Here is a 16,298-nt window from a genome sequence, read left to right on the forward strand (position 1 = left end):
CAAAAAATGAATTGCCTTTTTTTACTTGTCAATGACTTCTTTTGATCACTCTCCCTCTCCCTTCCACTAATATTCTCTCAACAACCAGCCCTACCCCTATCTCAGATCTTGGCAGAAATACTATAAAAACCAGGTAGAGACATACAAATGTCAATCAGCAAACAGTGTAAAACCAGTGATTGACCCCTACAGTTCAATGTTAGAGCAGCTAAACCAACATTCTGTGATACATTTAAAGCCTGCAAGTTGTCTTTTTTCATCAAAAACCTTTTTTTTGTGTATTTTGTTAACTACTGCAACTTATCTTATTCTACATTCTACTTGTTAAATCATGTATTGCAAATAAAATAAATTTGATAAATTTGCAGCTGCTCTCAAAATTATTTTCAAAAAAAGAGAAAAAGAGTGAATGAAATTTGCAAACTGATAATAATAATAATAATAATAATAATAATAAGTTGTTTGTTTCTCTTCCTAAAGTATTTGACAACCCCAGCAATACTTCTGTGGATATTCCTGTACGTAGATTTTATGATCATTTCCGTAGATGAAGAACTTATGAATCTTTCCATTCCAGGCATACAGTATCTCAGCAACTGGCACAACTTCTAATTTGTGTCGCTGTAAAAGAACACAATGGAAATTTGAACACTTTTACATCAAAAACACTAATATGGTGTGCCAATAATGTATAATTACATAGAAATATGATTGATTCATAACATCAACAACAATTACTGTGCTTTCCCACTCTGTGCTTGAAGCATTTTACAATTATTACCCTGGCATGGACCTATAATGGCACACCAGCCCTTTATAATGGTTGAACTCCTTAGGAAGCACACTCCAATTTAATTGCTGCTGCTTGTGAAGGTGCATAACATTAACATAATGCACATTTCAACCACTATCCTTCCAATTCCCCTAGCAATTATACAGTTGATTCGAGACTGAGGAATACTGTTTATGACACTGTCAAGGTACATAATTAGCTGGTCATACCTCCTAGCCTTATACCCTGTTTACTGCACTGTTGGGATACATTAGTAGCTGGTCATACCTCCTAGCCTTATACCCTGTTTACTGCACTGTTGGGATACATTAGTAGCTGGTCATACCTCCTAGCCTTATACCCTGTTTACTGCACTGTTGGGATACATTAGTAGCTGGTCATACCTCCTAGCCCTTGTCTTCTCCACTTGTCTTGATCACATTGTCAACATCGATTATAACGATTTGAAAACATTCACCCAATAGCCTAATTGATGTCAGTGTGCAGTCCCCTTCAACTATTATTATTCATGCAAAAATTATGCAAATATATACATGCGTTGCTAAGTGTAGGCAATACATCATTATGCACATGTAGTGGACATGTGATAATTTACATGTTATTTACATATAAATTCATGTACTATTCAATATACCTGTTTTTGATAACAACTTTTGGGGTGTGGCTACACTAACTGTTTGAAAACGTGGTCAAGATATGCGAAAACTATAAGGGCTAGCGATGTATATCAACAGTGCCATAAATAGGCTAACTAGAGCACAATGTCAGATGCGATGGATGTGATGTGTTCTATCACCCCTTGATGAGTCACAGAGTTTACATACGACTTTATCATCTGCAACTTGGCAAGGGTTTGATTTGATATGCATATCATTAAGTCTTACTTGTTGTAAAGTTCTTTCATTCATCGTAACAGCTCTCTGTAGGTGATACAGTCTCTTGGAGTTTTTACAAATGTCTTCATTTGGATATGCTTTTATAGGCCATACCTAGATATACAGATAAACAAAACGACATTTGTTACAAATCTTATCAAGTACAATTGCTGGATAAAGACTATTTATATGTACACCAGAGGAAATCTGAGTTTAAAGGGTTCATTTTCAATCCTTGGTCAGTGGCTTGACACTTCCCAACGTGTATTCACAAATACACTCCCTCAAAAAAAGCAACAATTTTCAAATATTCATAATACCGTAGTCCAACATTAGGAGATAAAAAATCTGTAATACTCTCTAAAATGGCAGTTTCGTAGCCACTCTATGAGCAATGTTAAATTACATGGATTGGTCAAAGTCATCTCGCATATGAGTGTCATCATAATCACTGGTGACCTCGATTTATATGCCTTTATTAAAGTCAGGAATTCATCAAGGACAGCAATTAATTCACGGATCCAGGGAAGGAACACAGAATAAAAGGAAAGCACTAATTAGGTGTCATCAACATATGAAGGGTGCCAGCCAGATAAGTTTAAAGAGAGCAGAAGTAAAGCTGTAAATATAAAGAAAGTGTTAAGTCTACATCAGACAACTATGTACAAATGGATGGTGCCAGTGGGGCCGGGGTGTGAGGACAGTTAAATATAGGTTATAAAGGGTAAGAGCTGCATGAAATGGTCATGTCAGAAAATCTTGTATTCACAGGATTCAATCATGAGGTTTATGGTCGTGTATTTTTCACGTCGCCAAGTTTAGTGCAATTTGTAACTCTATTCAAACATATGCTAATGGCATTTCAAAGTTTACCGCTGCATATTAAAGTTTAAGATCTTCCAAAATTGCTAATTTACTAAACTTTGAAATCTTTCAAAAATTTTCTGCATCAATGGAGGTATAAAAATAGAGTTTAACTGAGAAACCTCAGATGATGACATCACGAATAATTAATCTGCTATCGTGACACACAGTATATTTGTCAAGACAAATTAGGGTCTAGGCTATGTGTGATGTCACCACAAAAGATGATCCCATAAACCCTTGCAGTGAATTGAGAGCAGGTAATCAATACAAGACATTAGTGTACTAAAAGGCAGGATTAAGTCTGACTAGATTTAAAAAAATTTCAACATGATGCTATCAACCTTAATTATCCTAATTTTCTAGATTCTCAACCTCCCTATACTAAAAAACACTTACTATAGCTGCAGTACATAGTATTTTTTCTATTCATTGCTAAAAATGGCTGATGGGAGCTGGCTAGGTTGTTTTGTTTTATGGTTTGTTTGTTTATTTATCGTGTCCTATATGTGGACAAAATAGTAGTAAATAATACCAAATATATGATGCAAATAGACAGCCCCATTCAGCCCTATAAACAGACTTATACGACACACAAGACACAACATGCAAAATTCATTTGAAAGAAATGCTGCAATTGTGTCATCTTTATAGTATTTTTTCGGCAATATACAGCTAACTAGGATTTATCAAAATAAACGTTTATGCCAAATTGCCCAAAACTTAATATGCAGTCTGTGTCAAAGCCTTGCAGTGCAGGGAACAACAAGTGTGATGATGTATTACAACTATAACACTGATTAGAAATTCAAGCTAATAGACAGACGCCTTTTAATGGCACCAGTAAAAACACTACAGCAACAGAAACATGTGTCGACTGTCTCCTTCAATTCCATGATATCACTTCTCTGTTGCTAACAGTAAACCTAGTTAGACACACACTGTGATTGAAGTAGACTTGTTTATAACTGTGCGTTGTTTGATGGAGTGTTTTCTTTCTCGGATCTGGCTTTTTCAGACCTTCTTTAGGTGTCAAATGCTGAACTATACTGAACTCTCTTTATTTATATATACATACGATGTAGATTAGCTCACTACTCTTAGGTAATTGTTTAAATAATTCATGATGTGTCAGCACCTTTCAGAACGACTTCTCTGATTACATTAAATAGAAACAAATGGCTTTGATTTCATTTGAAGTTTTCTACTTCCTGGCTTTTATTGAGGATTCCAGATACTACCCATACCACATTCAAGGGGGAATGCTACTTAAGGAAATAAGGGAAAGGGTATATTTATAAACTTTTTGGTTCTGGATTAATCATTTTGTCATTTTATGATTTTACATCACTTTCATTACTCATGAGGAAAACTGAGTTGGAAATCACCATGGGCTCGCATTGCATCATGGGAGTCAGCAGACATGTAATTAACATAATATCCATATTTGAAGGTAATAAGCACTTAGGAGTCATGAATATTAATGTTTTGCTATATATGTATGTCTGCTGATGTCCTTGAGGTAATTGTGTATCAATGGCAAGGACCTATGTACAGTGACAGATGAATGAGGAACAAGTTTTGAAAGGATGGCAACTGCATACACGTATACATGCAATGCAAACTATGCAAGTCATGAAATGACACTCAAGAACCCTTGTGGCTAAGTTTACAAAAATGCATTTATTTCCTGGAGTGACATTGCTGTTACATGTGTCCTCATGTAGAGATGGGCTCACAAAAGCACGTACCACTAATTCTGTGTTTTTTAAAGGTCCGCACATCTCAACCATACAGAATATCTAATACGGATTGTGCATTGCACATGGATTTGAAAAGACATGATGGACGTAGAGTTGTCATGGCGCCCTCTGCAGACAAGACAACCTTGCATGAATCACCAAAGGTTCAGTTATGTCTGCAAAGATTAATCAAAGGGGAAATTTGGGATGATAAATATAAAAACTATTAATATTATACCTTCTTTCCGCATTGCTCAAGAGCTGTGTGACCCCTTGCAACTCTCATGATATCATGGGGAATGGCAGAGCAGCCAACAAAATGTTCACCGACATGATTGGTACTGAAATAAAGTGAATCAAACGAAATAAGAACTCCATCTGCACGCATATCATTCATATGCCAAGTATAAGCTGTAGGAATGTGATGGTCATAATAAGTCACATTTCCGACATATTTTTAATGAAACCTGCATGCTCTCAGACTTATAACTTCTCCTGGACTTTAAAAAAAAAAATGCTTTGTTAGATACAATGACTGAATTACTTTCAATCTTGCACAAAGAACTTCAATCGAAACATAGAGGGCGCTGTCACCCTTGTGTACAATGCCTGGAATATTCCTGACAACAGAAAGGAAAAACGACTCTTTGTGGACAAATTATTTTGTTATAAATACACTGGTGCATGCCAATAGCCTATAAGCTACCTGGTAACCAGTAAATTATCATTGTTGTAAACCACAGCCTCTTTTACTGTACCGTCTAAGATAATTTGATATTTTGTTGCGTTAGTAGAAATATGTGCTCTGACTTGGAAGAATGGTAAATTATGATCTAGTGTTATAAAACCTTTTATGACTTAAATGCTTGGTATATCGAAGGACATATGTTAAATGTATTGAAAAGTTATTTACATCATTCTGTTTCCAAAGTGTACCTATTTAGTTTTTTGTATTATATGATTTATTATAAACAAAACATGAGAGTGACTCCATCAATTATCTATCCTGGTAAAATTCTCCATGTTAGATCCCTCATTTGTCATCTTGAAATGCATTCCAGGTGAATGACATAGAAATCATTCTTGTGAACATGAATTACCATCCATCATTTAAAGGCACATGATTCAATCCCAGGTTATCACATTAGTGTTAATCTTACCAGTGGAGCTTTAAGGATTAGATAGGATAACGTTTTAGCTATGACCAACTTTTTCTAAAAGCTCTGATCGATAATAGTTTTTCTCACTCAAATCTTAATCCCTATTCTGATTTAGGCTTTCAAAGTGTTACCTTAGGCCAAAAATATTCCGTCTAAAGTGGTGTGATGATGCGATTTTTTGGGGTTTTTTTGTTTATTCTCAACAAACCTATCACTCAATCTACTATTTATGGCAGTTACTGTTCTTTTTATTTAGTACTTTAGAGCAAATGTGTATGCGGGGCAGATGTCGTTTGCTTGTTCACGACTGACTCTGCAGTTGTCGTCACTGAAGGAGGGAGGGTTGTTTTTGTGTTTCCCCATGGATCTGCAAACTGCATGGGCTGGACATACACACAAAACAAGATAGATGTGGGGTTATTTATTAAAGTGATGAGCATGCTGACCAGAAACAATTCTTCTTCTTTTTTTGGCCTTATCATTGGAGCCATATAGATCATATAGGATCATTATTTTGTTCGGGATCATCTCTTTCTACAGCTCTGCTAAACAATTAATACACCTACATTGTAATCCTAACCAAATTGAATTTTTCATACAGAGTAAAAACCCTGAAAAGATAATTGAACGACTACAATAAATTCTGACTTCAGAGTGATTGGCAAATTGGATACTGAATGGAACGCCTTGAAAAAAATCACAAATTAAAGTTAAACTTACTGTGGCTTTAGAGTGATATGTAATCTATTACAAATCAACTCTGTGTAAAACTACTTTGTATGCAGTCAGTGTTAGACATTGTAAACCTGTAGATTTATGGTGATGGCATTGCTTTCAACCTAGCTGTCATACTGAGACTAAAAAAACCATTTTAAATTTGTGTGATTTATCTTCTACTTTACATACACACATAGGTATAGTTGAATGTCCTCTATGCTAGCAAGGTCTTCATAATTTTGATAGTGCTTGCGGTAAATCTATAACGGTAGAGTGGATTCTACTGAAACAAATTAGAGTGACCCTATTTTTTTTTATGTTTCCATAGCAACTATGGATATTTTAAATCTAGGAGAGGTATGATTTTGTTTGTTTGTTACAGACTCACACAGAAGAAGAGATGTGAATTTGGAGATTTTTGGATGATAAAGTTCTATGAGACCTGTCAGTTGGTGCTTCATTTACATAATTACTGGGTATTATGTCTCAATATGCGTTTTACATCACATTCATTAGCATATATCTGGCTTATTTGTACATATACATTATTTTGAGGAGTAGTTAACACAACAGTTTACTGCCCTTTGAGTTTGATATACCAGTTACGTTACCTGTACCCATTATAGACTTGGTATATCGTCCATTCTAATGATTCTTTAAATTTCTCAAATTACACACTGCCATTATTTTTGAAGAATACTTTGAAAAGAAAGTCCAGTCAGTCTTATTCCTGCCTTTAGCACATTTGTATTGATTACTCCTATCAACTGGCATTGGATTGTGCGTGAAAAAATATCACCTTGGTAACTTACTCAATTTTGAAATCTTGCAAAGAGGCCCTACTGTACTTAACATTTGTTCAGCCATTTTGGTGATTTCCTGCAGGGGTTTATGGGAAACCTTGTGATGACATCATAAACATTACTCATTTTGTTATGATAAATACAAAGAATGTCATGGCATAGTCATTAGTGTATTAGTGTTACCATCACTAGAAGTTTTCCCATAAACCCTTGCAGGAACTCATCACAATTGCCAAACACATGTCAAGTGCAGTAGCGCTTCTTTATAAGAATTCAAAGTTGTGGTAAGTTACCTAAGTGCTATTTTATCATTCAAAGTCATATGCACGTTTATGATAGAAGTAATCAATACAAGTAGGGTACTAAAGGCATAAATATAAGTCTGACTGGACTTTGTGAGTCCTTTAATTTGACTGGGATGACTTACAACTGCACTTTCAGTTCAATATACCATTTTAGTTGTCTGTAGCCATCACAGACCCGGCACACGATTCTACCATCGCCATGGCAAACTTTACATCTGAAATATACAAGACAGACATTTATAAATGTTTAATCAATCTCTCCCTTTCACTGATTCTAGCCTTCAATAACTGTAAATTACTCTATAACTATAATTACATATAGAACAAAACGGTGAAATTGTTTTTTTTTTATTTAAATGGGTCTTTTTACTTAAGAGCTATATTCTCACTGACACATTATCTATGCTCTGTGTCTGTTTTTAATAGTGCATGTGCATGTGTATGCATGCCTGCGTATGTGTGTGTATTTATGTCCCTTTATGTAAATGTAATGCAATAACTCATCTAACCCATTAAAAGTCTAGAGTACTTAGCATACAACACCATATGTAAATGAGGTTATACAGCCCTTTAAATTACCATATATGTTTCAACATAGCTATTAATCATCACCTTCTACAAGTGAAGCTTTCATTACCCCCCCCCCCCCCCCCCCTCCCTTTTCCCTACAACTATGGCCATATGTTAGTGCAAAAACCATGAATCATAACATCATAAGGTACTTTAAGCTATTTTCTTCATTTGACATGATTAATTTTCATAAAGTGGCTTTTGTTATTTTGTACTTGCTTTCTGGTCATATTAATTTTGTGTGTGTATCATTTCAAATGCTCAATTTGTAATTGTCAATGACTTGTTTCACTTATGTTATTGCCTTCAACTGTGTTTTTCAACGATTTTCCCTGCAGCTCAATATACCTTGTGAGTCATACACTGTATTGTATTGTTACAGTATTGTATGGTATTGTATTGCAATGTATTGAATTACTGCATTGTATTGTATGTATTATATTGCATTGTACTGTTCTGTATTGTGTCCTGTTGTATTGTATTGTATTGCATTGCATTGTGAATCATTAAGTACATACCTAACTCTGCCGGTTCCAGAGCACCCTGAACAAAACTGTCTAGTAAATATGTCCTTGTGTTGTACATGTACACTACCGCCACAGAATTTACATCGAACCTGGAAATAATAACGAGAAAAACACTCAGCCAGCAAGTACTGTAAACCTGTAACAGTCTGGTAATTACAGAAAATTGGTCTTTGAGATCTTGCTGAAGACCGTAAAATCGCAAAATGTTGTAGTAGTGAAAATATCTAGGTTTTCAGTATTTCCATAAAAGATTTATCATAGCATAATTCATTAGTTTTTTATGACAGTTGAGAATGTTGCCTTTACCTACAAGTGATGGTACATGTGACTGATTTCAAATGTAAATGTGCAAAGACAATCAATGCAGTTTGTGAACTCTCTCTCTCTCTCTCTCTCTCTCTCTCTCTCTCTCTCTCTCTCTCTCTCTCTCTCTCTCTCTCTCTCTCTCTCATATCTTTCATCACACTGCAAACACTAGAGGCATAAAATAAATTGACTTCCTATCATATTTCATCACATCGAATGGTTCCTGTGAATGTTATCAATATTTATTATCGACTTACTACACACATCACATCGTGTAATATTTGACATATATATATTTATGATGTGTCATAAAATATAGCCAAAAACGTGATAAAACACTTTTATCTTACATTGAATTTCAGAAATAAAGAGTGTAAAGTTATAACTTTGTATATGTAGTATGGAATGCGCACAGATGTTTACAGGCTATGATGGCTTTTAAATTTCATGTATAGTTACTAACAGATTTTTCGTTACCTTAAATACAATTTTAAACTTAGTAACATATTTGCAAAAGGTTATGTATTGAACTATTGTTGGTGAGGCGGTGTTAAGTTTTGCTAGAAGGAAACACAAGGTACAATTCTTAGTATCTTCAACAACATTTTACATCATGCTAGAGGGTATTAAAGTGATGTACACACTGACCAGAAACAATAATTATTCTTTTTTTTGCCATAATTATAGAATTTCGCTTCATGTACCTTTCCTCTCCCATAGCATTTATAACATCTGTTGTAGCCAAGAGATTTGCATGCATAGCAGGACTTAATGTGAGCTGTGTATGGCACCTCTACACGTTTGACTTGACCACAGAACATTTCATCAGGACTAACATGAACCTCCCATGGTGGTGGTGTACTTCCTTGCTTTGGTCCCTCTACAGATTGACCTAGGTCACAACAACATAGAATTCAAGAGGTCAAACAAAATAGAATGAGAGGTAAAAAAAATTACAAAATGTTTTAAAACGGGTGAAAGAATTGATCCCCACGACTTCTACGAATCAGGCAATATTTTTGAATTAAACTTTTTACAGGAAAGTGCCCTCTATTGGTCACTCCTCTCTCAGAATGATGAATCAGTTCTCCAAATTATCACTTTTTATCTAAACTGGAATTGAAGAAGGTTGACCACAAGTCTTCCTTTGGCACACCTTGAATAGCCAGTACAACTATCACTTTTGTTTTTAAACTTCAAAATAACAGAAATATTGAAATTGTTACTATAGTCTATGTTATGTAGGGGATGAAGAATTTTACAAAAATTGAGTTTTCAGAAATTTGATATTACACAAAAGGTGATGTAAAACAGTTATATATTATATATTACCCAAAGGTCATGACCTTTATTAAATAGGTCATAAAATCTCTTGGATGTATAAGTCGGAAACAGGAAATTAATAAAATGATTACATTTTACTGTAATATGCAATAATCTACTTGGCTGTTGCCTGGTATCTGGTTTGAGATCTTCACTGATATCTCTATATTTACAAACTAATAATATACCCAGAATATGACACAATGGAACTCACACGTCATGGGGTTCACTTATTTTACATTCTGTACTTACCATTGTAAACCTCGTGTGTCCATGAGGTGGTGCGTCCCTCAGCAAAAGTTTCTAGTTTATACTATAAAATCAAAATAATCCATACAATAAAATCAAACAACAGTCATCATGATATTGCAATCTTAATATTGGAACACACCTACTACATCTTCTGTGTTGTAATTCTTCAATAGGTGGTCACGTGGTATGTAGAGTTTTTGCACTGTAGACTGATGATGTCACATGCGCATGCGTACATGATTTCAAAACAAACAAACATGACATCTTCTGTTGGCTCTTAGATGAGTTTGATAAATACATAACTTATATAATTATAATGAATATGTCTCCTGTATTGTTTTAGTTGAGTTAGACATATAATGAATGTGTCTCCTGTATTGTTTTAGATGAGTTAGATGAGTTCGATAAATACATAACTTACATATAATGAATGCATCTCCTGTATTGTTTTAGATGAGTTAGATGAGTTAGATAAATACATAACTTACATATAATGAATGTGTCTCCTGTATTGTTTTAGATGAGTTAGATGAGTTAGATAAATACATAACTTACATATAGTGAATGCATCTCCTGTATTGTTTTAGATGAGTTAGATGAGTTAGACAAATACATGACTTACATATAGTGAATGCGTCTCCTGTATTGTTATAGATGAGTTAGATAAATACAATGAGTGTGTCTCCTGTATTGTTTTAGATGAGTTAGATAAATACACAACTTACATATAATGAATGTGTCTCCTGTATTGTTGTAATATGCATATCTGATGCAGCTCTTGTACCATAACAAAAATGCTCCGATACATAATCTAATAGCAGATTCCTGGCTTCGTTCTCACTGATACCTGGTACCCTGGTAATGCAAACAGAGAAATGGCAATGTCATAAAAATCATGACTGGTAAGACACAATTAAGACTGAACGATTCAATCAGTTTTTATAATAATGTATATTTAAAAAATTAACCAAATCATTCACTGTATTACTGTTTTCTTGTGGTAATGAATGAATATCTGAAAGTTTGTGCACAAATGTAATTTTCTAAATTCAGTATATTAACTTAGAACAAATATGAATTTGAGGTAAAATCTCATAACAAAATAGTACACATTATAACGGCAGTCTATACTAACTCTAACTAACCCCCACCCCCCCCCCCACCCCCCCACCACCACCACCACCACCGCCACATACACATCTACGAAAGATTGGCGTAGGACCTTACACCATACTTCCATACTTATTCATGGTATTGATGATATTCATGGTGGTCTGAGCATCATGTTGTCCCACACATATCCCCCTAACCCCTTCCCCCCCACCACACACACAAACATACATACACATGTCAGAATCATATGTACTCCCCATACTCGTGATCATGACCTTACACCATATTTAATCCTCATATTCATGATCTTATTGGCTACAGTTACAGTAGGATCACCACCCCATCACCACACACACCCCACCCCATCCTCACCATCAGCAGTATACACAGTCATACATGAGAACATCTGACATAATTTTAAACCATACTTACTCCTCATACTCATGATCTTCGTGATGGTCAGCATCATGGTCCCCACTGGGTGGAGGCACAATAGATGGTCCTGTCAAGATTAAAGATAGAGACATACATGCAGGTGAGATTTACAGGTATCTATGTATGCTGCAAAAACAAAACCAAGTGGTGGCATCTATTTTTTAAAATGTTAAGAAAATTCCCTTTAAAAAGAGTGAAACATGGCTTATAAAGCTTCGGCATGTTACTAGTATGTAATAGAAAACATAGTTTGTTATCCAAGGAAATTGCATGTATCATACACAAACATATAATTACATAATCAGTCAAACACTGGGATGACAAACATTCATTGAAAGCAAAGTATCCATTAGTGTGTCATTTATAAAATACGCAAAACCACAAAGCTTTTCCATCTTGTTTTATTCTTACATTTTTCATGATTTGACTAACCCTATATTTCTTACATTCTGCAAAGTAATCATGAAAATTGATGTCCCCTATAGCCAGATTAGAAAAAAAAATATATCACCGATGGTAAGATGGTGATACAACAAATTTGTATCTGGTTGAAATTTATTGCTAAACTTTGGAACAATTAATTAGATGAATGGTTTATAGTTTCCTTCTGACTTAAAGTGTAATTTTAGAAGTGAAAACTATTGTTTTGAAGTGAAAGCATCACCAGCATATACACACACTTACATTTTTGTAATTTGCCTAGCTCTATATTTTTGTTGTTGCTGCTCTTTTGCTAGTCTTTCTCATTTTGTAATGTTCAGACCACTGTGACATGTTTGTGTAGTGGTCTTTAAACAATAGATTGTTAATGTACGTACAATAACAAACATTTTACACAATGTATATTTTTCTGTTTATTGAGATGTGAACATGGACTTGGTATATGTTATTTCACATTATTTTTTCAAGTAGAAAAACATAGTGAAGCTGTTTTATCAAATAAAAATCCAAAAAAAATACCAAATTCTCATCCATATGGCCACTTTAATAACATGTTGCCCCATACAGCAAATCAATGTGACTGGGTTTGAACGTGAACGTGAATATGGGTGTATCTGTGTAAATCAGAGATGGGGATGCAGTTGTACACTGAAAATCATCAAGTCATCACCACAAAAGAAGCTAATGTGCATCGTTGTATATCCTTTATTTAAACCGGCCGACCCATCATTTTTAAGGTTACAATGCCCTAAGGCTTGTGACATATTCAGCAAAGATTCTTTAATGAAAACTCCTATAGCACGATCATTAATTTGCAACCTACAGTGTACTGCTGTAATATGATATTCAAGAAATTAAATAAATTAATTCAGTTTACATGTTCATTAATTTATTGATTTAATAATTAATTTAATCTAGTTTTAATTCTCTCTTATTGATTCCTCATTTAATTAATCTGATTGATTCTTGACAAGTTGTGAACTTATGTAAATAGTATAAATGCTCTGTTTCAATGTACAAATTGTAACTTTGGGAATGTTTAATATGATCATAATGTGCATGCACTTTGAATAGCAAGTACAAAATTTAACATTTTAGATACGTTGAAAATAAAAAAGAGATTATGGAGAAAATGGTTCTCATTACATTTACAGGGGCTTTATTCTGTCTTAAACAGGAAATTGAAAATATTAGTATCCGTCAGTGACTTACTTCCATGTGTCGTATTTTCATATCCAGTAGGAATATGCAGATCACTTGTATCCGGGGCGACCTGTAACATTAGAGGATCTGTTTCCAGCGTTGTTTCTTCGACATCCTCAGATGGTATATCTCCATCCCATCCTGGGGTATCTACAGCTCGTTTTGGTGGGGCCCATTTCACTGAGGAAGGTAGAAAGAATATTATTATCACCATTATGGTCACAAGAGGTATTGTTGTAATTTCTACCTCATTTTTTTAGGTTAAAGCTGAACTTTAATAGCTGCAAAGGGAATATTTTTATAAAACTGTTTTGTCACATATAATGACTTACACATAACATTATACACCCTGAATCACCCATGGGTAAATATATTCGTGAAACTGTACACATATACAGGTTGTGCAATAAATCTAATCATGACAAATTGATTTTTGTGTCCAAGCTTTCAACATATCACTATATACTAATTGCGGATACAATCGACCACCATTAACGTGTAAAATGACTAATAAGTCATATTTTAAAAAGTTTTCAGTGAATATATTATTGGTTGTTTCATCAAAATAATAACACTCCAGTTACAGCCAGTGTAGCTTTCAAAACATCAAAACATCAAAATAATGATGGTCTAAAACCGTAAATTGATGTAATTGTGTCATTAACCTTTTCACTCATTTTTTTCTTTTTGTAGATAGTCATGCCACTTTCAATGCACACTTAAAAGAAATGTGTTTTCCCTTTTATCATGTGATGAGCAAATAACTAACATTTTTTTTGTAAAATATCAATATAAATGATGAAGTTTTTTTCGCTGTTATTTTTACATTGAATATTTTCATTCATATATGTAAAAGGACCTAGGATTAGCATTTCATATTTTGCAATTTCAAAGTGATTTTACCCTTACATGTTAAACAGTGATTGTTTCAGGGGGTAGGAATGGAATTGAGATTGTTTAGTCAATTTTTTGAGAGTTTCTCATGGTACTAAGAGTGTTGGTACAATCAAATTCCCAGAACTTCGCTATGTATGCTCTTGAAAGTAAGAACACAGAGAGCATTGCAAGCACTCGTGCAAATACCCCAAGTATGCCACACTTGCACTCACACATGTCATGGGGTTCTGTCATATTATAAACTGGATGGATTGACAACCACATTGACATAATATCAAGCATGATGACAGGCATAATACATTCATTGGTAATATGTTAAGCTGTATAACAGGGCTCGAAATAATGAACAATATTTTCTTGCCCACTGGACAAGTAGAAATTAAAAAAACACTTGTCCAAATCAAGAAGTACATGTACTCGTCCACAGAGTGAATATTTACTTCATTGAGATGTTATATCCCTTCTGATCAGTTTTTGTTACCATGCAAGTTGCCATAACGTTACTTCCAGTTTGGGTAAGCCGAGGAAATTTAAGCAGACTAATTGTTTGTATGCTGTTCATAAGTTAAAGTATCACTTTGAAAGTTTCCACATGTACAGGAAGGATTAACTTGCATTAGAATGAGCAAGCAGAGGTTTTAAAAATTAAAAATCACAAATAAGAGAAATTCTGCTTGTCCATTGGGACAGGTACTTTCTAAAAATCACCTGCGTTCTTCAAATCACTCGTCTGGTACAAGTAAAAAGCCCTTATTTCGAGCCCTGCTTAATAAAATAATTGAGTTTTAATACATACTTTGAGATATTGATCTATGCTGTCAAACAAATGTTCTTAATTCATGTCACTTTAGCAGCCCGTCTACTGGTATGATTGAAAGTGGCTCAATATGAGTTCAAAAGCTTAAAACGTAAAATAAGATTTTATTCTCGTGAAAATACTTATTTACATACCTCATTTAAACTATACTTAGTAACTGTTATTTAGCATGTCTATGGCATTATAATTATTCATTGACATTGTTAGAAAAATTGATTTCATAGCAGTTAATAACTTTTTATACGTGTAATAAATTACGTCATCAGATCATGTATAAGTTTATCTTTCATAACACAATGTTTGAGTTCAAGCAATCACAACTGTCTCAGTTAGTAGAATATTATGAGCTATGTTTTAAATAGGCAGTTAATATTACACCCCAAAATGTATAAATACAGCCTGTGTCCCTTTAATAAGTGACGCCACATCTCTTGCAATACCTGCCAGTACATTGATAGCTGTCAAGAGAAAGTGCTTATAAAATGTACATTGCATCCTATACGTTACAACAGTTTATATTATGTGTCTTATACATATATACAACATTGCATTTGTATTTCGAAAAAAGATGAAAACTGACAAGAGAAAATCTCTGCAGTACAGTTTGGTTAATACAAGCATGTACTTTTTAAAATTGTAGCTTCAGGTGCAGATAATAGATGTAAGCTGCTCCAAGTCTGAATCACATACGTACATGTACATTAACAAAGTACCCTAACTAGATGATACTGATGAGAAATAAGGAGCGTTTCATTTTCTCCTCAGGGTTTTTTTGTATACCAAGGGGAGAAAAATATCCTCCTATACAAGCCTGCGATTAGTATAGATATCGAACAGATCCCTTATTTACTTGGAACTGACATCTCAAGTACGCTCTCATCACGACTACATATACAATTAATGTTTCTACATATAGATGATAGATTCAACGTAAAAACTGGATGTTGATATTCTAGCATGGAAGTATAGTTACAATAAGTAACCCTTTTTAATTGGTGAGTTAAAAATGAACTAATCCCCTACTGAATGCAGATTAATTCTAATTAGCTGTATAAATTTCCTAATTAGCTGTGATTTTTTGCAAAGATTTTTTGAGAATTCTGATAATAGAAAATGGGGATTTCTGGTGACTTAATATTTTAAAGTTTTTCATAT

The 16,298-nt window shown here is 34.1% G+C and overlaps 1 protein-coding gene across 1 annotated transcript in view; it reads right to left on the reverse strand.

The window, feature by feature from the left end:
• Nucleotides 1-473: 473 nt before the first annotated feature.
• The window catches only part of LOC144436332 (protein SSUH2 homolog), an 80,312-nt gene continuing 64,487 nt past the window's right edge, over nucleotides 474-16,298 (reverse strand). The window contains exons 3-12 of the mRNA XM_078125102.1: nucleotides 13,439-13,609; nucleotides 11,783-11,852; nucleotides 10,963-11,092; nucleotides 10,238-10,298; nucleotides 9,367-9,554; nucleotides 8,348-8,445; nucleotides 7,382-7,474; nucleotides 4,513-4,615; nucleotides 1,678-1,782; nucleotides 474-621 (exon numbers count right to left, since the gene is read on the reverse strand). Of these exons, the coding sequence (XP_077981228.1) occupies nucleotides 475-621; nucleotides 1,678-1,782; nucleotides 4,513-4,615; nucleotides 7,382-7,474; nucleotides 8,348-8,445; nucleotides 9,367-9,554; nucleotides 10,238-10,298; nucleotides 10,963-11,092; nucleotides 11,783-11,852; nucleotides 13,439-13,609 (1,166 nt within the window). The 3' untranslated portion in view covers nucleotide 474. The remainder of the gene's footprint in view (nucleotides 622-1,677; nucleotides 1,783-4,512; nucleotides 4,616-7,381; nucleotides 7,475-8,347; nucleotides 8,446-9,366; nucleotides 9,555-10,237; nucleotides 10,299-10,962; nucleotides 11,093-11,782; nucleotides 11,853-13,438; nucleotides 13,610-16,298) is intronic.

Source organism: Glandiceps talaboti, chromosome 6, assembly GCF_964340395.1.
Source record: "Glandiceps talaboti chromosome 6, keGlaTala1.1, whole genome shotgun sequence".
Classification (NCBI taxonomy): Eukaryota; Metazoa; Hemichordata; class Enteropneusta; family Spengelidae; genus Glandiceps; species Glandiceps talaboti.